This window comes from Toxotes jaculatrix, chromosome 5 (assembly GCF_017976425.1).
Source record: "Toxotes jaculatrix isolate fToxJac2 chromosome 5, fToxJac2.pri, whole genome shotgun sequence".
Taxonomy (NCBI): Eukaryota; Metazoa; Chordata; class Actinopteri; family Toxotidae; genus Toxotes; species Toxotes jaculatrix.
This window is the reverse complement of record NC_054398.1, coordinates 11,425,830-11,449,482: the sequence shown is the minus strand read 5'-3', so window position 1 is coordinate 11,449,482 and position 23,653 is coordinate 11,425,830. Positions and strand designations below refer to the sequence as shown.

The window sequence follows — 23,653 nt, the reverse complement described above, 5'->3', positions numbered from 1 at the left end:
ACTATTATGAAAGCGTCAAAGATCCCAAAGGCGTAATTTTTGCCTTTTCACGGACTAAAACTAAATTAAATAGTCTGTTTAATATAAAATTTCGGGAGGTTTAGCGAGGTCGACAACAAACGGGGATTTCTCTGCGTTTACCAGGCAGTTGTGTCCGTTTGCAGGTTGATCATGAGGGCTGAAATTGATAAAATCATCCAACTGGCAGATGGAGACAGTACCGCAGAACTTCAGAAGTACCTGTCCTCTCTAAAAAATGACCAGGTAGTTATTGTCAATGAGCAGGTTTCTAAATTTCATTCAACAAAAAAAAAAGAAAGGAAGAAAACTTGAACTGTGCACTTTCTTCTCTCTTACTTTCTTTCTAGTTAATCACTGCGATCACTAATAGCGCATTAAAGGGTAAGAGGGTCGGTGCCATGATTAAAGGCATATTTGAAGGTAGGTATACACAGTCTATGGTTATACATTCTCATCTAGATACTGTTATTATGTCAGTGGTTTGACACCAACACAGCTGCTTAAATTGTCATATGTCCCTTAAGGAGCATCAATAGAATTAATATGAACTGCATTAGTTTTAATCGGACACATGCAGCGTGTGCGCTTTAAGACCCCTACCACAAAGTGTGTGCTCTGTTGTCTAGGTTCTCCACCCAGCTCCACCGAGGGATCAAACCGCAGGCTTCTTGTTTATCAACACTGCATCCCTCTGTGTGAGTCCGGGGACCTTCAGACTGAGGTGGCGTCGGATATCATTGGACTGCTGATGCTAGAGGTAAAATAAATAAATAAATAAATAAATATGTGATTGTACAGGCTATCAGTGCTTATTAGGATACAATACCATAATGCGAAAAGATTTAAAAAATTTAGAAATTATTACAGACCTAATGATTAAAACAGCATTTATTTGGGGGCATACATAGTGTATGTCCTGTACGTCACACATTTAAGCAAAATAGTTTCTGCCTAATTCTAATTTGCCTTTTAAATGTTCTACACAGACTCATACACTGCCTGGACCCTCGCTTGCACAACTGGCATCTCTTTTTGTTGAAGCCATTAAGGTGGGAAAAATGGGCAATGGGAAATCCCTGGAGTTATTTCCTGCTGTGCTTACTGCTCTTGCTGCCTGTGAAGCCTTGTCCTATGGCAAAGGTAAGTGGAAGTCACCATCCTTAGTAACTTTATTTAATATTAAACTAATATATAAACATTTTACTTGGTGGTGTGAGGTACAAGGTGGAAACAGTAAAAGACAATGAGTCTGTGTCTTTCACGGTTGCATGCAACTTAACTTTAGGAGAACTCAGTGGTGAGGAATACAAGAAGCAGCTGATCAACAGCCTCTGCTCAAGCAGGTGAGGACATTGCAGATTTGAAACTGTATGTACACGTGCAAACGTTCATAGAGGTTTTAGGGAAGTCTTGACAGTGTTTTGCTGTGTATGCATTTGTCCTTTTAAACTCACATCATTTTTTCACGCAGATGGGACCCACAGTGTGTTATCCACCTGACAACCATGTTCAGGTAACACCGCTGACTATCAGGCCATTCAATTTTTAGACATTTTCCCTCTTTTCACAGTGTTTCACAATGATAGCATCTGCTATTCTTTGTTTCTTGTGCTGCCTCTCAGGGGTAGTCAGCAGCAACTAGTCAGCAGCTTTATTTTGCACCTGCCTCATTTTAGGGATGTGCCGCTGTCGTCAGAGGAGCTGCAGTTCCTGGTGGAGAAGGTACTGCGGATGTTCACCACACTGGATCTGCAGGAGATTCCACCTCTGGTTTACCAGCTGCTGCTTCTGTCTGCAAAGGTGACAATCAATAACATTTTGATTGGCAGCAAACAAGTAATTATGTCTTCTGCTTTTTGTTGTCAAATATCTAAATGCCTGCCCCTCTATTGTCTCTTAGGGTTGTAAGAAACAGGTCCTGGATGGAATCATCAGTTATTTTAAGGAGCAAGATATTCACCAGGAAGAAGAGCAGAAACATGGAGAGTGAGTGACTCATACACTGCAAGTGACACATACTGTATTTACTCTGAATCTTACCTTCCATTTACTCACTATTTCTTCCACAGGAGCCTGGATCTACAGGTTCAGTCCATTCCACAGGACCAGTTAAGGCACGTGGAGGGCACTGCCATCCTCCACATAGTCTTTGCCATACGACTCGACCATGAACTCGGGAGAGAATTCCTTAAAAGCTTTAAGGTTATTTATGACTCATCTGTCTGAAATCATTTTTGAAAGCTTGAATAAATGTTATGCCCTAAATCTTAAATTGCGTTCCTGCAGACATCATATGGCGACCTGTGCCCTTTTAGTGTTGCCCTGTTGCTCTCAGTGGCACGTATCCAGCGCTATGAAGAGCAGGTGAGAAATTTCAAATATTTTTTTCCCCATGCTCATTTTGAGTCTTATTTCATTTTTTTTCGCTTCTGTTGACTCACTTTTTCTTTCGCCTTCTGCTGGTTTCTGTAGGTGTTTGACCTTTTGAAGGGAGCGATCATCAAGAGCTTCAGGGATGAGCAGCTGCAGCAGGGGTCGAAGTTCCTGCAGGACCTCCTGCCTGGGCACTGCAGTGTGGCTCAAATGATACTGGACACAGTCAAGAACAGGTCAGAGCATCAAAATATTTATTAATCTATTTCAAAATTTCTAAATAAAAATGAGGCATGCACTTAATATTATAATAAAAAATAATGGTCACTATAAGAAAATCAGCCCTTTCTTCACATTAAAAAAAACATATATCCTTCACAATAAAATAAATTGTGTTGTCTCAATTATTAATTAAAATAATATTTGTATTTAATTTTTTACATGGGTTCTACTCTTTCATCTGTGCAGCGTGTTTGGTTGGGATCATGTGACCCAGGGGCTGGTGCAGCTTGGCTTCTTCCTCATGGACACATTTGGACCCAAACCTGGACCCTTTGGTAAGACTACAGAGGGGTCTGTTACAGTAGCCAGGACCCCGACTCAACAGGCATGTAAGCTGGGACGTCAGGTGCTCCTCCAGGGCTTTAAGGTAACATTTGATTTTCATTTTATAGAGATATCACAATGTTAATGACTGATATTCGCTACATGTGTATATATTTTATTTTCTCACTGGAGGATGTGCGTTTTTCTACGGCAGATTCATGAGCCTATGAGAGGCGAGATACTGGAGCAGGTTTTGAATCGACTAGTCACAAAGACAGCCTCGCCTGTCAGTCATTACTTAGGTAATACAACCTTCAGATGTTGATCCTAGCTTTGAGATATACACGAGTTTCTAATCTGTCTGGATAGAGACTAGACTGGATTTATTGTTTTCGTTCCGCTTTCATCAGACCTTTTCTCTGACATCGTGATCTCTGCTCCCATGATTCTCCTGGAGTCATCCTCCAAGGTGACAGAGACATTTGACCACCTGTCATACCTGCCCTTAGCCACTGTTCAGGGTCTACTAAAAGCTGTCCAGGTACCTATACGCCTACACACTTACACACAAACATATTGTAGAAGTTCTTATTTAACTTTTTTTTTCCATTCTCCAGCCCCTGCTCAAGGTCAGTATGTCCTTGAAAGATGCTTTGATTCTAGTTCTCCGCAAGGCCATGTTCTCCAGGTGTGTACTACTGTGCTCTCAGTACAGTTAATTGATCATGCTTTGGTTAATGCATTTGAAAGCTTGACAGTAATTAAAAAGGAATAAAAATGATTTCTTACACTTGCCTCCCCTGTAAATGACTCTGCTAGTCAACTGGACGGCAGGAAGTCTGCAGTGACTGGTTTCCTGTTGCTGCTGAAGAACTTCAAAGTGTTGGGCAGCTTGGCGTCAAGCCAGTGTAGCCAGGCAATCTCCTCCAGCCAGGTACAGTTAGACTGCACATGTGGCCTTCACACAAACACACATACATATACATACATACATACATATACATATACATATACATATACATATACATATACATATACATATACATATACGCACGCAACAAGAGCTGTGAAAATTTGTGCAATTTGACCAGGACGGTCTGTCGAATAGTAACGTCTGTGTGAACCCTGGAACAGATTCAAGTGGACGTGCATTCTCGTTACAACTCTGCGGCCAATGAGGCGTTCTGTCTGGAGATCCTCAGCAGCCTGCGTCGCTGCCTGGGCCAACAGGCCGATGTGCGCCTCATGCTGTATGAGGTTAGAGATCACCAATTGATTAATTTTGACACATGTTGGTTTACAGTTACTAACCATCACTGATAATCTTGATAAGCTAAGGAGCAAATAATTTGCTTGCTCATTTCAGGGCTTCTATGAAGTTCTCCGTCGCAACTCCCAGCTTTCAAGTTCCATCATGCAGACCCTCCTCTCACAGGTAAGTGTGTCTGTTAAGTGCAAACTGTGTTGGATATAACAGCCCAGTTGTCATGTCACCCATATGAATGGGAGCTGTACGTCATGTCTTCGTACTCTCAGCTGAGGCGGTACTACGAGCCTGAACAAGACCTCCTGCCCCCAGTGAAACTGGAGCCGTGCATCACAGCTCATGGAGACCAAATCTACCTCCAGGAACCACTGGTACTCGGCCTCTGTCTGCACTGTAGCATTTTAGAGACTTTGTGCTCTCGCTGTGTTAATGTCTACTATAAATAATGCTCATTCCATCTCAGGCCCACCTGGTGAGCTGTACTGTACATTGCCTGCTGTGGCTGCAGAACATGCGCCGTTCAGCCAACCCCAACGCTGACGGCAGCGACGACGATGAGGAGGAAGAGGAGGAGGGATACCAGTCTGAACTGCAGACAATCCTAGAGAGCATGACAAGACGCATGGTCAAGAGTGAGCTGGAAGACTTTGAACTGGTAATGTTTAAAAAAAAATTCCCTGAACTATGCTGTATGACTTTCAAAAGTCTGGCTAAATCTTTAACTCCCACGCTCTCTGGTCAGGAACTGCAGTAATTTTTTCCATGAAGAACTTTGATAACATTTTATTGGTTGTTTTAATTATGTATTTTAGTAACCTACTGTAAGTATGTTATGGCAGTGGAAGCATCATCTTAAGCTGTATATTGTCTGTGTGTTGATCAGGACAAGTCAGCAGAGTTCTCCATGGGATCTAGTGTTGGGGTGAAGAACAATATCTATGCAGTGCTGGTGATGGGAGTGTATGAGGTTCTCATAGAGTACAACTTCATCAAAGCCAACTACAGGTAACAACGCACCACCTCACTTTGGTAGCTGTGGATACTGTGTAGCATAAAATGTACTAGCTTCTCTGTGTGTTGCAGTAAAAGCCGCTTTGAGGAGCTCATGCAGCTGTTTAACCGATACCACAAGCTGTCTGAGATTCTGAAGGAGAAATCTGGAAAAGGCCGAGTGCCCTCACAAAAGATCCCCCGCAGTTTACTCTCTCTGGGTTTCGTATCAACTCTCCTCACTGCGCTCTTCAGGTAAATGCTCTTTAATGCTGTTTACAAAGATTGCTGCACTGACTGTGACAAGTACTATGCAAACTTGAAGGGCTAAAAGTTAGAAACACTATGTAAACGCACAAACTAGTTTCCAGAATTGTGTGTTAAATGTACATTGAATCAAGAGTAATACTGATAACAGCAACACATTAAAAGTAGTTGTTAAAATTACTGGATTGTTTTCTTTCAGGGACAGTACTCAGAGCAAAGAGGAGGCTCTCTCGGTGCTGCGCTCAAGTGGAGAATTTGTGCGCTATGCAGTAAGTGCTGCTGTGCAGAAAATCCAGCAGTTGGAGGAAACTGGACACACAGATGGCCCAGATGGACAGAGCACAGACAGGACTTTCCGCTTCCTCTGTGACATGACAAGGTTGGATTCCCTCAGCCTAAATAACAGCATTTAGTTTAGGCTGTGTTCATGGCTGCGTTTGTCTGTGACACTGTCAGACCGACAGACAGAGTCTTTGTCTAAATGTCTTCCCAGCGTGCTGATGTGGCGTTACACCAACATCCCCAGTGTGGTGGAGGAGGCAGGGAAGAAAGAGAAGCGCTCCAGCCTGTCTCAGATGTGTCTGGACGGTCTGCTCAGGATCTTCACAACCTGCCAGCAGCGTTATCCAGACAAGATGTCTCAGCTCCTCTCCAACATGGGTTAGATACACACGCAGTTTTCAGACTGTAGGTAGGAATTTTCGGCTTTACACCTGAATACTAAGAATACATTTTGTATTTCTTGCAGACGTCGCAGAGGAAAATCCAGAACCAGAAGATGGCAACGTTACAGCAACGAACTTCTTTTACATCCGACAGTTTCAGGTGCATTTGTACAGTAATTCTTAGGGATCTAGTTGCTATTTCTCAATCGATTTTAAGGTTAAAATCAAAATATGAATTTGCTTCATATTTTTCTGCTCTGACATATTAACTTTCTCAGGCAGCTGTGTTTTAAATGTGAACTTAAACAGCAGAAAATTGCAGTCCATCTGTGCCTCACCACTAAAATCCAACTTCCTTTACCCGTCAACAGAGGGCACTGTTCACTCAGTTAAGTGGAGGAGAAGACGACTTTAACAGCAAGGAGGCTCAGCTGCTGGTCAGCATCTTGAGCATCCTCTCACACCAGCTAAAGCCCTCCTCCCAACAGGTGGGTGCACTCCTATGTGCACTTCTTTAAAACATATTCAGTACTGCTTGTTCCACTAACACACGTCTGAATCTCCACAGTTTGTTCAGATGATCACATGGACTGTGAAAATCTCCAAGGAGACCAGTTTCGGTGAGAAACTCAAAAAAAACTCAAAACTGAACTTGATATCGATTTTAGGTGCATTGACGTGTGTTCTCAGGTGTGTTTCTTTCTCCTTTTAGAGGATCCTGCTTTTTCCAAGGGGCTACTCTCTCTTCTCTTCAACCTACAGGTTCTCTATAAGAGTCCTGTAAGCCTGTTGCTGGAGCTCTGCCAAGACATCCACAGCCAGCTGGGGGACATCGATCAGGTAAACACAATTACAGTGTGGCATCAGCTGATACCAGCAATTTATTGCATATCTAATTGTTTATTCTGCACCACTATAAATTAAACGCAGGGTTATCCCAGTACTTAGGTTGACAGCTGTCCACAGTCTCACATCATCCCACATCCTCACAGTATAGAAGGATTAGGAGATTTCTGACATGTTGGAACATTGATTTATTGAATTTCCATTTTATTTAACAGCATTACTAATAGTTTTATGACTGTAAACTGATGACAGATCAGGCGGAACTGGCATGTCACTTTTCACTTGAGTAATTGACTTTTTTGTGCCTTTTTTCTATGTGTTTTCTCTCTCTACAATCAGGACGTGGAAGTAGAAAAACAGTCTCATTTTGCCATTGTCAACATGAAGACAGCTACAACAGCAGCGGTGAGTGCTAAGAGTTTTCTGATTTGCTGTGACACAGGTATCCCAGACTCAGTCTGTGTAGCGTGCTCAAGGACTTTATCGTCATTTTAATCTGTGCCGCCCCACCATCCCTATTCCCCAGCTGCTGGTCCTGTCTCAGGTTGACAGAGTGCTTGATGAAGTGGACTGGCTGATTGCCAAAAAGAAAAGCCAGACGGCCTCTGACAAATCTGGCTCCGGTAAGAAGCCCTGTAACACGCATTCTCACTTGGATTAATGGTGAGAGTTGAGAGGGGATAAGGGAACGGTACTAAAACCTCTGTGTTATTGTTGTGTTCCCGATGCGTAGGCGAAGCCACTCAGACTGCAGCCCAGCAGGATCCAATAGAGAAAGCGGTGACGCTGCAGCTCGGGACTCTTTTGACAGCTTTAAACGAGCTGGTCCAGACGGCCCTGCTATCTGGCACCTGCACCATTACACTGCTGAGAGAACTGCGTCGCACATACACTATCCTCACCACCCTGGTCAAATATGTGCGTATTAGTCCTTTCTGTGATTTCACTGCGATTGTGCTGTTTACCTAGTGTGGCACTGATCTCATCTCCATGTGTGTTTTGGTATAGTACATCCAGGTGTGTGCCACCCAGCACGGTATGCTGGCATCACGCTTCGAGAAGCTGGTGAGCCCAAAGTACTGTTTCCTCGTTTGAAGCTTCTTACACGTCTGACATGATGCTAATCTAACGTTTCCTCTGCTGTCTGTGCAGGTTAAACTCTCTGGCTCGCACCTGACGCCACAGTGCTACACTTTCATCACATATGCACAGGTACAGCTCAATTCAGACAAAAAGTCTCCAGCAACAATCTGTATCTGACTGTGACGTTCAAGTTGTTCAGTTATGGATTTGACACAAGCAACTTCATCCTCGAGAGGAAGTGTTGATGTTTTAAAACTAATGGGTTTTCTCTGTTAGAGTGGAGAACTCAGTGGAGGAGGTGCAGAGAAGAAAAAGAAGAGGAATGAAGTGAACTCTGCTGCTTCTGTAAGGACACTTAACTTCTGCACTGTAATTGTATAACTGAAATGACTGTGATTGATTATAACAACAACACATTTACATCTAAATATCTTTTTCTTTTCTGTTGATAGGCAAAACTTCTGCGAGAGACAAAGGCCATCCCTGAACTGATCTTTAGCATTGAACAGTACGAGAAGTACCTCATCACGCTCTCAAAGAAGTCAAAGGTATGTATGCACTGGATTACTTCAGAGCTGAGTTGAGCAAAATACAGTAATCTCTGAACACTGTCAGTACAGTTTCATCAGTCAGGCCACTTATGTACAGCGTTTCACCAAGATCTCTGGGTGCGTGTTGTCCAGGTAAATCTGATGCAGTACATGAAGCTGAGCACTTCAAGAGATTTCCGAATCAATGCTGCGACTCTGGACGCAGCCCTGCAGGAGCAGGACGACAGTCTGGAGGTAAGAGCCATCTGTAACTGGCAGCTCCAATGGTCCAAACTTGTGTTTGTTTTTATTTGTTTTGTTGATTACACTTCTTGTTCCATTCCTTTCAGACCACAGAGTCACAGGAGGCAGAGGAGTCACAAGAACCCAAACAGAAGAAGCGAAAAAAGTGAGCTGACTCTTAGGAGCTCCTCCGTTTGACATACCCACCTCCAGATTCCTCGCCAATCTCGACTTCTGCCTGGTGATGAAAAGCCTCTTGGAGGTTGTGTGCATGTGCTGCCGTTCAGTAGCGTGGTCCAAAAAGTGCTATCTTTCTTTGTTCAGAGTGCCTTTAGTGATGTTGATGATTTGGTAGATGTCCAAGGCTTCACCTAAGGAAAGGTTGAACATGTTTTTTTCTATTGTTCACTTTATTCAAAATAATTCTGTAATATGTATATTTACTTCTAAACACACTTTAATTTGTATTTTATATTATTGGAAGATTTGTTGAGGACTAATTTGACTTCCTGCTCCCATTTCATCAGGATGAATAAGCTGCTCTGTTGTTAAGAATCAATTCTTACTTTAAAGATAGTACAACTGTATCTACATGATACTCGAGATGGCCCTATTTTATCAGTCACTGGCCACACTAACAGAAGAGCTATGGTTTCCCACACACAAAAATGCACCCTGAAGAGATTTTTAGCCTGGCTTTGTCAAGTGCTGTTATATTTTAAAATAAATATTATTTTCTTCCTTATTCTGTTTATTTACTCTGATTTATAGTCTCTGGTTTTTATTGTGTCTTGGCATGGAGTTCTACCATAAATTTGTTCCCTCAAATTAATAAATTCTTTGGATGTTATTTCAGTCCTTTGTTTCCTGGTCAGATTACAAGTGGCTAATAATGTAGTACAAATAAACTGACTGTGGAAAATGGCTGTTTGGGTTTGAAATAGGTTTGTTTTGATTTTAGACTGAGACGTGGATATTTGTGGTTTTAACAATTTTATGGCATAACTTCAGACCTTTTACACCTAAAAAGCTTTGAAGATCTTTTATTTCTCCTCCTGTCTTTTCTATACACTTTATGTATATTACATATCTGTTCAACACATATACCCTGCCTCATACTACAAAAGAACATAAGATGAAGGCTGATGATGGTGTGCAGAACTCACCAGGTGGTAGGCCGTATCTTCGCTCCAGACCTGTGGGGTTAGAGGGGGTCACGCAGTCCATGGTGACCTCCTTCCTCAGACACAGGTCAATGTCAACGGCACTGAAGAAAGCCACAGACTGGGGAAGGTCCTGCATGCCTAACGCATGGGCGAACGCACTCCTGCCCCGAGACAAAAGCACACAATTAGAAAAGATGTGAATTTTATTGCCCATTTTAACAAGGGAAGATAAATGTCAAGCTGGAGAGCAGACCTCGTAAGCAGGTTTGTGATCTGAAGTGCCAGCGCTGCCCGGTAACGGTCTTCACTGCGGACGAGGTACCGCACCTCATCGTGGATGCTGATGCAGAAACGGCCATCTATGTTGTACTCCTCAAAGAGCCACTTCATGGCCACCAGCATCAGGTGCAGGTAGTCCACTGCTGAGCTCTGGACCACCCAGTTCACTCTGCTGGTGATAAACTGCCCGAAAGAAAGAGATACGGCGACATGAACATGCAAGGCCCAACCGGAAGGCATGAGATTGCTTTGTGATTCAAGGCTACAGTTTTTCCCAGTAGAAAAAAATAGCAGTAACAACAGACATTGTGTATTTCTGAAAGCTCTCACAACAGCACACAAATACATGCTTACAGCATAATAAAAGCTTTGGTCTAGATGTCTGCATATATGTGCTATTAACTACTCTTAAACTAAATGTGTAAATAAACAATCCAATCTAATTTTTATAAACATATATCAGAGCTGACCCTAGTTTTTCACGTAAGTTGCCACTTGGCTATTGAAAAAAAAGAAGGTTTTGGCAAGCAGTTCCCCTGAGGTTGACTGCTTGAATACAAGCATGTTGATTAGATCTATGTTGATCGGTCCCACTGATCAGCAGTGCCTCACCTCATCCTTAACTGCTTTGGGCTCCAGTGCTCTGCTGATCCTGCAGCCTAGAACAGGAGTGGCAGGCTGGGCTGAATGCGCGATGCTCTCCAGCTTGTTGAACATGTCTGATTCAGTACCTGCAGTCCACAGACGTTTGCCGACAATGTCCCACTTCTTCCTCCGAGAGCTAAGGGGAATGAGGAACAGAGAGAGGGAAAATCAAGGAGCAGAGCAAATGAAAGCATGTAGGAGAAAATGTTGTGGCTCTCCTAACAAGTTGTTGGGTTTATGTGAAGTTTTGGGTGCTTTCTCACCACTTTGAGGCCAGCTTACTGATCTTCCGCAACTCCTGCAGGGAGATGGTTCCATTTTCCTCCCTCTCCACCTCGATATCCAGTTCCTTGACCAGCCACTCACCCTCCTCTGACAGGCTGTATCTGATGAAAAATGTAAACACAAATGCAAAATGCTAGAGCTAACACTTTGTCACATTTATACAAACAGCTGCATCTAGCTGAGTAAAAATAAAATATTTAGTTAAACACACAACTATTCAACCTATTCAATTGAGTGTACCTGCGTAAACCCTTTGTTAAGGCATACATCTGCCTGGCCTTACTGGCAGCTCCTTTCTGACTGAGGCGGTGGTTGAACTGCATCAGCAGCCTCTCGGCAAAGGGCTGCCCTGCGCCGTAGATGCGTCCGTAGTTGAACACCTTTGCGTGCTCTCTGCTGATACCCACGGCATCAGCGGTGCGGCTGTGCAGGTCAGTGCCCTGACTCTTCTTTCCCTGAAGTGTCATCCAGCCAAACGCTGTGCAACCTGAGCCCCGGGCAGAGACGTGAGTTCAGCACAGTTAACATCAGATGGGGTTTGTTCAGACTGAGAGAGACTTATTTTTAATGTACTGCATTCTACAATTTAAATAGTGCGGTGTTTTAAATTTAAGTAAGAACTCAACAAGATCTGAAAGAGATAAATCTCACCGTGCATGCCAGCAAAATGAGCTTCTCCGAGCACAGCAGCAATCCACAACTCCTGAGAGTCTACATCTGCGCCAACCAGGTGGTACCCAGGTGGCACCTGCACCATGGCCTTCAGCTCACTGCCAACCCGATCCCGCTGTGGACACAAATCACAGTCTGTTCAAACAAAATTCCTCTACGAACTGATCAATACACTTCAGTTCAAGCCGCCAGCTGAGCCACATCCTGTCAGACTTGCAATGTGATGTGCACTTTTTCTTTGCCGACTCTGCCTCTTACCCGTGCATTACTGGCAGTCAGCCACGTTGGCTCCACAGCCCGACGTGTTACCGTTCCAGCCGTGATGACCTGAGGTAATATGGCACCATACTGACCCTCTTCATCAAACTCTTTGTTTCTTGGGAGACAGAAAGGTTGTTATATACAAGAATGCCTTTTCCACACCATACGGCGGATCAATAAACACAGGATATCTATTGATGTAACAGACAAACCTGTTGACAGCATGAGGAAGCTCTCCTTTTCGCAGCAACAGCACCATCTGAGAGCTGTGAGGGGAGATGATAAATAAATAAATCCACCAACTTAATCATTAACAAAGCTGACCTGTGATCACCCAAAAGGATGAACAATTTCATGGTGGAAACTGACATGTACCTTATACGTTTATGTGCATTCCTCCAGAAGGATATCATTTTGTTGATCTCCAGAGCTCGTGTAGCGTTGGTTCCGCTCCGTCCGGCCCTAAGAGTACCATCCTCCATCTTGGCCAGAAAGTCCTTTGAAAAAGGACTGCCAACATTGTAGTGGTTACCATCCTGAAACAAAAACATTCAGTGAGACGACGAAAGTAGCTCACTGAAGAAGTGACGCTGCACCAATGCCAGCTATTCAGGGCACTCTTTTTACCTTGTGAGGTAATTTGAAAAACCAGCACCCTGGGATATCTACATCATTGTAGGGCCCGTTTCCATGGTGATAATGGCACTGACTCTCCTCTGGGACCTGATGTGAATCTTGGGATTGCTGTTGATACAGAATACAAAGTATGTTGTACAACAAATCACAGTGAAACAAACAGAAAAAAAAAACACATGTAGAATAAAAAACAACACTCGAGATAGTGCAGTTCCAACAAGGCTATAAGTGGAGTTGCTAGTGATCATGATACAAAGGTGTTAAGCATCTGCAAACAACAAAAACCAATCCACTGACCGCGTTTCTCTTCCTCTCCCCACTTCTCATCATTCTGACTCCATTTTCCTCGGTCAAACTTTCCAAGGAACTTAACTCCTCCACCTTGAGGTAAGGTTAAGAAACACTCTGTCATGATACATATTCAGTCATTCCCGAGCCTGTGAGCCTGATCAGTGATCAGAAGTGGCACCAACACCTGGTCCAGGCAACACATATTTCAGTGGATTTTTGTTTGCTTAAGTCTGTAACGTTTCGCAAATATATGAACCTTTTCCCACACTGCACTGTCCATCAACACGAGGTCATCTGAATGGCTCGAGTCCAGATATTCAGGCCGCTCTTTGCTGTTCTGCTCACAGTACTCTCTGTAAACACTCTCGATAGCTCTGTGGAACACAACAAGGCATCAATACACGCAAACTACTTTAGATATCAGGATAAATAACTGACCAAATTTTCCAAGCTTCTACAAAACACCCTACCATGCCTTTGCACCAAGTGCAGTGTATCGATTACCTGTGTGGGCACACAGGCCCAGTGTTTTCCTCTTGCGAATTCAGGTTATCCTTGCGACCAGGAACCAGGTAGCCCCACCCATGTTTCTCTGTGTAGTGCAGGGGGAAACCATCCCACGTAAGGCCCATCAGCTTAGGCGTCAGTCTCATCTGTAGGCTGATCAGGCTGGCGCCAGGTGACCAGCTGTCGTCCGCAGACATCTTCTCACACAGCTTACGATACCACCTGATGACACAGTAATAAAGGGGGAGAAGGACTGACTTATAAGTGTCAGTAGTAAATGGGAGTGGAAACTGAGAGATACTATATTAAACATTTGATGGCTCTGTGATGTTTAGGAGTGCTCTTACCCTGGATGTCCAGGCAGGTGTTGCCTCCTTTTGGGAAGTCGATCCACTGTTTCCTTCAGCTTCTCCACAGCCAGCCTGCTGGGGCAAGGACCCGCCATCTCCTCTTCAGATGGTGGACCTGGATCTAATATTAAAACAGCTCAACTGAATCACCTCATCTGGTTTTTATTTTAAACCTTTTTGGCATTTTTGCCATTTAAAAAGGAAGATAGAGATATAACTTTGGCTTTATAAACATGATTCTGGATCTGAGCTTTCACCTTCTTCCCAGACTGGGAGAGGAGTAGCAACTTCTTTTTCAACTTCCTTTTTTGACTGTTTCTTCTTGCTGGCTGCTACTTTCTTTTGCTTGAACTCCTGCACATCCCACTCAAGATCCCAAAGCCAGGGGTCTTCTTTGTATCTTAAGTAAAAATATGAAACATATTGTGTTCAGTGGACAAAGTACCTTAAAGCACTGATCCCTTGGATTTATAGAACTACAGATTATGCATAAATTTCTTGTCCTTTTTGCCTTCTCACTCAGTTATGGCCATAATTAAATAAGGCACTACACTCAGAAACATGGTGTTAAATAGGTGCTCTTTTCACCTGTCATCCTGCAGCAGCTGGCAGGCATCGTCTGCTAGAATCATCAGAGACTTCTTCATCTCTCTCTGGAGCTCTTCGTAAATGTCTTGAGAGTCTTCCAGGTACCGACCCCAGTTTTGATTGACGGGAAGGTAGCTCACGCCCATCTCCAGCATGCCTGCAAACGTCACTGGATGAGGACACCTTATAAAAGACAGTGACAGTGAAGATAAGATTATTATGCAGCACTGAGAACAAATAATCATTTTGTGTTGATTTTCTAGTGAATCAGATGGAGTTGTTATGAAAATGTCTGTGGGTGGGGGTTTACTGACCTCTCCATGAAGAGGGGCAGCTGTTCGGTGAAGACTTGATGGGTGGCTTGAACATCCATGGCGCAATACTGCATTAACTCCTGTAGAGGTCAGTAAAAGCAAAATTATTTGCCAATCTGAGCATCACGATGAAGTCATTTAAAGGACCTTTTAATATGAATAAATTTGGCTTATGATTACTGACAGTCTGGCACGATTTGTCATGAACCTCTGACCTGGAAGTTGTTCCTGACATCCATCATGCTGCCCTTCACAAAGGTCTCTCTGGCCTCTTTCTGCAAGGGCGGTCCTCCCACATACAGTGCATGGACATCAGCAAGGTTATTTATGCTGCTGATATTCACCCAGTCCCAGGAGCCGATCTGAATACCAAAACATCAAGACTCATTGAGTTTTTGCTGATGTCAAAACTGCAACACTACCACTCATAATGCATATTGTAGTGAGGGAAAAAAAACACAAACCACTGGGCCATCCCTTTTCTGTCCTGCTTTCTTAATGTGCTCCTTGACCTCCTGCAGACCCCTCTTCTTGCCCAGCTTACTGGCCATCCACAGTGTGCGCTGGAACCCAGTCAATCCCGAGATGGCCATGTGAAGGCTCATGGTGTCCATGAAGCGTACCTTTGAACCCTTTAGGAAAGAAAACACATTATTTTCTGCAGTGTACAGTACATGAGCTATTATGTTATAAAATTTACATACTAGTTAGCACATTAACTCATGTGAATCATACAACAAAGATCCAACAAAAAAGAAGAGAACAGAATACTAGAAAGCTGTGTTGAAACAAATAGATGAAAGAATGGGAAAAAAAGTCAACTTCCTCTGAACACTTACCTTTAGTAAATATTGTTCCTTAATGTAAGATCGATCAAAACTAACATTATGCCCCACTATGAGCCTGTTTTTCCACCGGCCCTTAGGAGCGTAGGCAGAGTTGATAGATGTCTCAAGTGGTATGAGGTCAGAGAGGGTCAACTGGTTTGACCAGGAGTACCGCTCTTCAATCAGACGCTTACTGCACCAGGAATACCTAGCAAGTGAGAGATAAAAACATCGAAATGAAAAAACAAATAAACCTAACCTAACCATTTCCATTCACATTTTTTTTTGCAATTTTACGAGCATTAGTGAGAAAATGTAAATCCATGTTCTTTCTCACCAGTTAGTGGGAGACAAAGCAACAGCCAGTGTAGGACACTGTCCTTCCGTTATGCACACCTCCACATCAAACACTAATGCTGACTCCTCTGGGAAATCCACCTTCTGACTCTCCCCATTGGGCCCATAGCGAGTCCAGCCAACCTCCCATTTCCATTCCTGTGGCATGGGAGGGAGTTTGGCCTGCAGCAGTGCGGTGGCAGCCTCAAGGTAGGGAAGAGATTGTTTCTGGGCCAACATACGAAAGTGCTCATCAATATTTTCGCCATACATTTGGGGAAGTTTCAGCTCCACATCAGACAACAGTGAAGTTTCCTTCCCCCACAGCTGGTGTTTCTGCAAATGCCTAATGCTGCGCTCCACATCTTCCTCTCTGTATTCTGGTTCCAGCCCTCGAAAGATCTGCTTATGGAGGTTCTTTGACAGCATCTGAATGTTGAGAGGATTCAGGCGGGACTCTGTGGAGTCCTCGCCCTGAAGGGAGTGAGGCTTGGTGGAGAACAGGGAGCGTAGGCACGTCCATTGTAGAGAGATGACAGACCTCTGCAGAGGACAGCGCAGCACATGCAGCATCACCTCATGAGGACTTCACACCAGAGCTGGAAGACAATAATTTTATGACATGATGCTGCTTAGTCAGGCCCAGGTTATGCCTTTCATGTGATGTAATTGTGGTCACTACAGAGATTATATACTGCTATATTTAGCCAGGTGCTAGAGAGATCAGTAGATCAGTAATGTTTGATCGTATTTTGTGACGTGTAATTTTAGTATTGTGATATTTTTAAGTGTCTTAAATGATCTTGGTCCCATTAAATGCCATCTAAGAGACTCTGTGAGCTAATGAATGTCTTTACTACGTCACTCATCTACACCTACTTTACATTATTTACTGTCATATAGTTTAGTCACAATACTGAGGACTGGTTAACTTACTCAAAAAAGTTTTCACTCAGCTTTAACTCTAACGCTAGAAATGACTGAATACGATTGCTAGAATTAACGTTAGCTTAACCAACTGTAGCACAGTATAACGACAATCAGTTATCTACATTATTTGCTTGAATTAACATACCACCATTATGCTAATGTATGTTTATCGTGCTGTTTACTAACACTCACCCAGCGGGATTGTTGCTAACTTGTGAGCAGCTACAAAAAATAACGGTTTAGCCGTCAGCTCGCTAAGTTTGTTAGCACGTCGGTCGCCACAAGCAAAATAAAAGCGCCTCACCTGGTCTGTGTTATTAGGTACAACGTTACTGAAATTAACTAAAAACGTGTTTAAGATCGCTTCACAGAAAAGGAACTTGTAACTTCAGCATGTCAACCATCACGGGGGTTTGTGGGACCAAAGCAAGACGAAGTGTTAGCGTCCCCAAGCGGTCCGGATGACCACACCCCCGTTTCTAAGAGTGCAAGAAAATGATTTGCTGCATACTGCGGTGGACAAGTCGCCGTTTTGTGTCATGGTCGAAACTGGTTAATCCACAGTGTCTCGCATAAAATACCCCCCTTACACACACACACAGACCACATAAATGGTCACAGACTATTTTAAAAGCTTATTGTTGCTGTGTTCATTATATCTCGTGGGCCGCGTGGCCTAATGGATAAGGCGTCTGACTTCGGATCAGAAGATTGCAGGTTCGAGTCCTGCCGCGGTCGCATGTTTTGAAGTCCTTTCACATTAAATACCCTGATCCTGTGGATTATTTCCTTCACCAAAATGTGAATACAAGCGTTGGCTTGTGATTGACTTTACCGCTTTGCGACAAAGGGACTCTTCTATAGATCTAATGTAATGGAAATGTATGTACCTTGCAGTGATTTTGAACCCAGCTTTCTGATGTGGATGCGAAAGACAGAGGAGGCAGTGTCGGTGTCGGTCTTATTTCACTGCAACACCTGGCTCCAGCCCTACAGTACTGCTACGCTTTCCCCAAAGGGTACTTCGCTTTACACATTCTGATTAGGTTCATCATTTTTTTCAGTCTGCCTCTAAATATATTGCATTTACCCGTGTTGCATCAGCTAAGATGATGTGGGATGATTTTTCCTGTACTGTGCTGTGTTTTGTCTTTTGCTTCTTGTCAGACGATGGCGGATGACACGGAGGATGTTGCGCTGGACTTTGCAGCTGACGAGCAGGAGAGGGCGCGGAGAAGCGCAGTCTTAAGGTGCAGTGCAGGACATCGTTCTATACACACTCTTTTGTTTTGAGCAGTATTTTGCTTTATTTAATATGTTTTTCAGTTTTACAAAATATTAATTTATGTTTGCGTACATCATCAGAAGTGTCCTTGTCTCTTTTGGTGCTCCTAGGACTAGATTTGCTGAACAACAAAGACTTTTGCTTCTCTGGGATTTTCAGCCTCTTCACTCATCATTTCTAATCTATCATGCATTTGATTGCAGACACCCCTTGGCATCCTTCTTCCACCTGTTCTTCCGAGTGGTTGCCATTGTTGTCTATTTGCTCTGTGACTGGATCAGCAAGAACTTTGCACCCTGTTTTGTCCTGATCATCACTCTGCTTTCTTTTGACTTTTGGTCTGTCAAGGTGAGAGGTCAGCTGGGTCAGCGGCTAATTCCCCTCACTCTCCTATGCCTCACCCCTTTTCTTGCCCTCTTATGAACTTCAGTATATTGTTTAATCACTTTCTTTCACTTCACTGGTCTCCGTTACTCACTCACAGTTGTTCCTGTGTTGTTTCAGAATGTGACTGGCAGGCTGTTGGTGGGGCTGCGTTGGTGGAATCAGATTGATGAAGATGGAAGGAGCCTCTGGGTGTTTGAGGCCAAAAAAGTGAGACACTGTTATTGTTTTATGCCGTTTTGAGTGTGGAAGAGCATATTTGGGATATTAAACATGGGTATAATGCATGTGTGTGCATGCAGGCCTCCCGGGGCAATAACACTGGGACAGAAGCTGAGGAGAGGATATTTTGGCTGGGTCTAATTATCTGTCCTCTCATTTGGACATTCTTCTTCTTCACCTCTCTGTTCTCCCTGAAGATTAAATGGCTGGTGAGACACATTTTGCTTGTGTGCATGCTCTGCATATACATCACATAATGTCTGTCTCAAATACATTTGTCTGTCTGTCTTCCCCAGTCTCTTGTGGTCGCTAGTATTTCCCTCCAACTGGCTAACCTCTATGGTTATCTACGATGCAAAGCGGTGGGACAAGATGGCCAGCCTCCAGACTCCCGCTCTTTCATGGGACAGCACCTCCTGCAGCGTGTGAGTCAATGGCTGCAGCCTTTAGCATGTACAGTTGTCCTATTCACATATCAGTGTCCATTTAAACTGAACATGAGCTCAATGATAATGTCTCCTCTTCCAGCCAGACATCATCTATGGAATACTGTGAAGATTACCTCCTCTACCTACAGCCACTCTGCCGTGCTTGTGTGTGTGTGTGTGTGTGTGAGAGAGAGAAAGACATACAGAGAGTTTCCACAAATTGCATCTACTTCAATGGCCGTGTGCCTTGTGAATGCCTTTGTTTCATGCTGCTGACTATTCATATGCTGCCCATTGATCATTCTTGCTATTTATTATATGTCAATAAAAGATAAGTGCATTTTATAGTTTTTCCTACTCAGTGAATTATTGTTGTTGGAAGTAGAAAGTATATAGTTTTTTTAACAGTTCATGTAAGCCAGACTTCTAGACTCTGATGTTCTTTGTCTTGGTTTCAGTAAACCTCTTTGTTGAAAGGACCTATGACAGAACACACAGAGCTAAATCTGATGTTATGGAGCCCTGAGCTGGTTTTAGAGCCCATTAAGAAGACTGACTTCAGTGAAGGAAAAAAATTGAGCTATTGTGTTTTCCATGATGTGATCTAAATGACACTCCCTGTCTCCAGACTGATCCGCCGCACCTGTAAAATTATTAACTGCAGTGTATGCTGATGGAACCTCAGGATACAGCATATGTCAATAAACAAATTAAAAGTTTGATGAAAAGTAGGCAGTTGTGTTCTGCAGTAGTGCTGTTTGTTCTGGCAGGCACATTTTCGGTGCTTCGGCGGACCACGTGGGGAATAAATGAGCATGGGAAGAATAGGAAGCACAAAGCACATAAAAACTTAAAACTAAACTTAAACGTAAACTTAAATTAACTTAAAATCTTATAGAGAACTTTTAATTTAAAGCTTTTTGGATAATCATTTGTTTTATAATTTGTTTTACTTGAATGAGAAACTGATTTTTTTTTTCATTCCTCTGTGATTCCAAATATAATCTGGAGGAGAATTTGATAATTTACACTGACCAGTTTGTCTAGGCATAGGTCAAACCACTTCCAGAGTAAATATTAATTTAGATAGCTTTGGAGCCTGTCTGAAAACTTGAATGCAGTGGGAGTTTTCAAAAAAGTATTCAGACCATAGACTTTATAAATCTATGATTAAATCACCAAGCACAGACAGCTCTGTTCGCTTAAATTATATTAGATGTTCAGAGACGATGAGAAGCCTAAACTGTATCAATTATCTCAGTCTTCAGTTCTACATTCTGCATTGTGTACTGTAAACGTGGATAAAAGACACGCATGGCTTCTTGGGAACTACATTGTTATCTTGACATTGGTCCAAGTGTAGTTGACCACATTAAAAGCTCTCAGAAAACATTTTCTTTTGACCGCACAGATTTGGAAACTGCTCATTCGACTCTTGGCCGTGGCTCTTCCAACCTGTGAAACCCCTTTAAACAGAGGAGGGCGGGAAGTCATTTTCTTTTGTTCTTGTTGTCTAAATTTATAATACTATTCTGTTAAGGCTATGTTTCTAAAGGAGAGAGTAACCTCCAGTGATAAAATAAAACACAAACGCAAATATAGCACAATTTGGCCCCCAGAGTTGCTTAAAATGGGTTTGAGCCATAGTGGCTGTGCTGTCTTGGGTGTTGTAAATCTTGGATTTTACACATTTTTGATTGCTGTTCCAAGAAGGTCAAATTGCTTGAGCTTTAACCGTGTACAGAACATGGCAGTGGAGCAATGCAAGGATTGTACCTCTGCTACTGTAAATCAGGAGATGAGTGGAACTGATTTTCCTGAGAAAATGGTAATAGAGCACAGTACCCAAGAAACAGAAGAACAAAAGAGGTATATGAAGTGAAGTTGAACTCTGGCAGTGGCACAACCATTTTAACCCTTCCCCTGGAAACACCATCTGGCCTGACATGAAATTATAAATATACTGTGTATTAATATATATATAGAATTAAAACAATAATACTTCATTTACTGATAAAGATCAAGGGAAACGATCAAAAGGCCCAGAATAGTTACCAAACTGTCCTTGAGATGATATTGTTTTGTCAGCTGCTATATCCAAGGTCAAGGATGAACTCTCAGTGCCAGCATGGATGAGAGTGGTCTAAGAAAACTGAAAGTTTCCATGACCACAGAACAAACTCCATGTGGTGATGAAGATGATGCGATATAATCAAAAGCTCTAGAAAAGTTGTTAAATGGAGATTTGAATGGGATTGTTCTGTCAACTGCTGAAAAGAAAAACCTTTGTCTTGTGCATTTTTGGCCATAATTATCTGGACAGTTATTATTACTACTAGCGGTAATAGAAGTAGTAGTTGTGATAAAAGAGAAGGAAAAAAAGCCAGAGAAAATAGCTCGAAGTGAGACGTCTCGCCGAGCTCGGACGTTCTTTGGCGCCGGAGGACTCTGTGATTGGTCAACACGCAGCCCAGGTCCCGGCATGACGTCAGTGCGGGAGCGAGTTGTGTGACAGTAGAGGAAGCGCGCAGGCTGGAGGAGAGGCAGAGGCTGGAGGACCGAGGATGGACCTGGACCCATCTGAGCGCAGCGGTGCCCACTCTGTACGAGGGCCCCACGTAAACGCAGAGAAAATGAATCTGGAAAATTCAGCACGAGCTAAAGTTCTTGAGGACACTTGCTTCCAAGAGTCTGCTTTGCCTCCGAAAGAGGTAAGAACCGCGTGTGGAAATAGGCTTGATGTGCACGGAGAGCGTTACAATTTTTTTTACCTGCTTTGAATCTTCTCATGCCATGTCCATGTGTCTCATGCAGAGAATTTAGAGACACCGAAGATGCACGTTCACTTTATCTGTTAGTTTGTTGTTCACGAGAGGAAACATGATTTAACAAACACAAACGCCCTTGCGTTGAATTTAAAATGAGGGGATAGGTATTTGGTCTCTAAACAGGCAAAAAAAAAAAAAAGAAAACCCCTTGTTCTTTAAAGTGCTTGAATATTATACCACGCTCCTCGGCCTAATAAATTAGTTCCTGTAATAGCTCAGGCGGATAATCCTTGTGATGTGAAATAGTCTAATTTTAGAAGAAGTAGGCCAATCACAACTCTCATTAAAAGTAGGGATTCGTTGCCCCCAGGAGCACCAAAGAGCCGAGAACAAATTCAAGCATCTTAAAAACCCAGCTCAGTTTAGATAGAATAGATTTAATAATAATAATAATAATGATGATAATAATAATAATAATAATTTAAAATAGAGTCAGCTGTTGATCATCATTTAACCTGCTGCATCAAAGATCCATTTCTTTACCTGACGCTGGCTCAGGTTCATGGTCGTGGTCATGCGTTCAGGCCGCTCCAGCCTACTTTGGTCACACTGATGTTTTACGGTCAGAAAACAGGCTGTTATGGAAATTTGGCTTCTAGATATTATACCAACTTACATGTGGAGATAGGCTTTAAGTATATATATTTAAGATTTTACAACAATGCCTTTTTTTTCAACCGTTGTCAAATACCAGCAGTCATTCATTATGAGTGTTAAAATGCCATTAACTGGATGAAAGCATTTGGTTTTAGTGTTGATCTAAATGGCAAATACATCGTGTGTGAGGGAAGGGTAGTATTACGAGATACAGGCAGAACACAGGCATGTCTGACAAATAATCTGCAGGCTATAAGTGTGTTAACTAATATCTTGCAGTGTGCAGGTGGATGTGTTTGAATACATCTTAGCACGTGTAATGTGACTGGCCACTTTTTTTTAAAAGTCTTTTAAAAATATTTTTTACAGCTGATAGAAACAAACACGTTCTGCTTTGTAAATTATATAATATTGTCCTTTTCATATGAATACAGTGGGATGTTAATTACAAGAGATGCTAATGAAAGCTAGCTCCCCCCTCCCTACACACACACACACACACACACACACACATATTTACCCATAAATACCAAACAATGTTTTTGTTTTCCGACACTAATCATATTTTTGAAGGAAGCTTTTGAAATATAACTACAATATAATATGAAATGTAAATTATAATTAGGTCAACACTGAATAGGCCTTTAACCAGACACTTTATATAACACGACATGAATATGTGACGGCTAAATATCTCATTTGTAGCTTCTTTAACCGACCAAAAAATAACTGGCTTAGCCTAACTATTAATACATTTCACATATATTCTCAATTGTTTACCTGTAATTAAGTAACACTGCAGAAGAGTTGCTGGCTTTGTGTTTACAAATGTTATTACAGGCCTGCTCATGTATCTCCACTTCTGTCTAGATCACGCCAGCGTCACGTCGGGCTACGGCACGAGCGTGTAAGAGGAGGTCTGTTTTTGTCTTTGGTTATCTAGCTGTATGAGTGTTAAATACCTGTCATAAAGCTAGATAACCGAAAGTAG

The 23,653-nt window shown here is 42.6% G+C and overlaps 3 protein-coding genes and 1 non-coding gene across 9 annotated transcripts; 3 read left to right on the top strand and 1 right to left on the bottom strand.

Annotated features, from left to right (window-relative positions):
• The first annotated feature begins 3 nt into the window (after positions 1-3).
• fanci (FA complementation group I) lies at positions 4-9,073 on the top strand. Of its 2 annotated transcripts, XM_041039298.1 has the most exons (37): positions 5-264; positions 369-441; positions 648-778; positions 1,008-1,161; positions 1,307-1,364; positions 1,493-1,534; positions 1,698-1,821; positions 1,922-2,007; positions 2,091-2,223; positions 2,308-2,385; positions 2,494-2,630; positions 2,863-3,043; positions 3,155-3,242; positions 3,351-3,481; positions 3,558-3,628; positions 3,760-3,874; positions 4,075-4,197; positions 4,307-4,375; positions 4,477-4,578; positions 4,671-4,862; positions 5,091-5,212; positions 5,291-5,452; positions 5,664-5,843; positions 5,958-6,124; positions 6,213-6,289; positions 6,501-6,617; positions 6,698-6,749; positions 6,842-6,969; positions 7,315-7,380; positions 7,502-7,598; positions 7,709-7,893; positions 7,984-8,040; positions 8,128-8,187; positions 8,335-8,403; positions 8,511-8,606; positions 8,742-8,843; positions 8,939-9,073. In XM_041039298.1, exons 1-37 carry the CDS (start codon positions 172-174, stop codon positions 8,999-9,001), a joined length of 3,981 nt encoding a protein of 1,326 aa, XP_040895232.1. In that variant the 5' UTR covers positions 5-171; the 3' UTR covers positions 9,002-9,073. The 2 variants fall into 2 exon arrangements, with proteins under 2 accessions (XP_040895231.1, XP_040895232.1); XM_041039297.1 differs by having other exon boundaries at positions 4-264; positions 8,742-9,029.
• Positions 7,151-17,322, bottom strand: polg (polymerase (DNA directed), gamma). Of its 5 annotated transcripts, none has more exons than XM_041039299.1 (23): positions 17,111-17,322; positions 15,990-16,587; positions 15,665-15,860; positions 15,290-15,457; positions 15,041-15,187; positions 14,826-14,905; positions 14,512-14,694; positions 14,181-14,323; positions 13,921-14,044; positions 13,571-13,795; positions 13,323-13,440; positions 13,073-13,156; positions 12,767-12,883; positions 12,515-12,675; positions 12,352-12,405; positions 12,137-12,254; positions 11,858-11,993; positions 11,447-11,693; positions 11,185-11,307; positions 10,889-11,057; positions 10,251-10,459; positions 9,998-10,158; positions 7,151-9,202 (listed from the first exon to the last, which is right to left on the bottom strand). In XM_041039299.1, the coding sequence occupies exons 2-23, from the start codon at positions 16,559-16,561 to the stop codon at positions 9,138-9,140; spliced, it is 3,600 nt and encodes a 1,199-aa protein (XP_040895233.1). In that variant the 5' UTR covers positions 16,562-16,587; positions 17,111-17,322; the 3' UTR covers positions 7,151-9,137. The 5 variants fall into 5 exon arrangements, 4 of the variants coding, with proteins under 4 accessions (XP_040895233.1, XP_040895234.1, XP_040895235.1 ...); XM_041039300.1 differs by having other exon boundaries at positions 17,223-17,321; XR_005894126.1 differs by lacking the exons at positions 7,151-9,202; positions 9,998-10,158 and having other exon boundaries at positions 10,328-10,459; positions 11,204-11,307; positions 11,490-11,693.
• Positions 17,323-17,583: 261 nt separating this feature from the next.
• trnar-ucg lies at positions 17,584-17,656 on the top strand. Its single transcript has one exon. It is a non-coding gene; the product is annotated as a tRNA-Arg (tRNA).
• Positions 17,657-18,088: 432 nt separating this feature from the next.
• Positions 18,089-19,364, top strand: LOC121182238 (Golgi apparatus membrane protein TVP23 homolog A-like). Its single transcript, XM_041038637.1, has 6 exons — positions 18,089-18,168; positions 18,407-18,551; positions 18,708-18,797; positions 18,890-19,018; positions 19,106-19,234; positions 19,338-19,364. The coding sequence occupies exons 1-6, from the start codon at positions 18,089-18,091 to the stop codon at positions 19,362-19,364; spliced, it is 600 nt and encodes a 199-aa protein (XP_040894571.1).
• Positions 19,365-23,653: the final 4,289 nt, after the last annotated feature.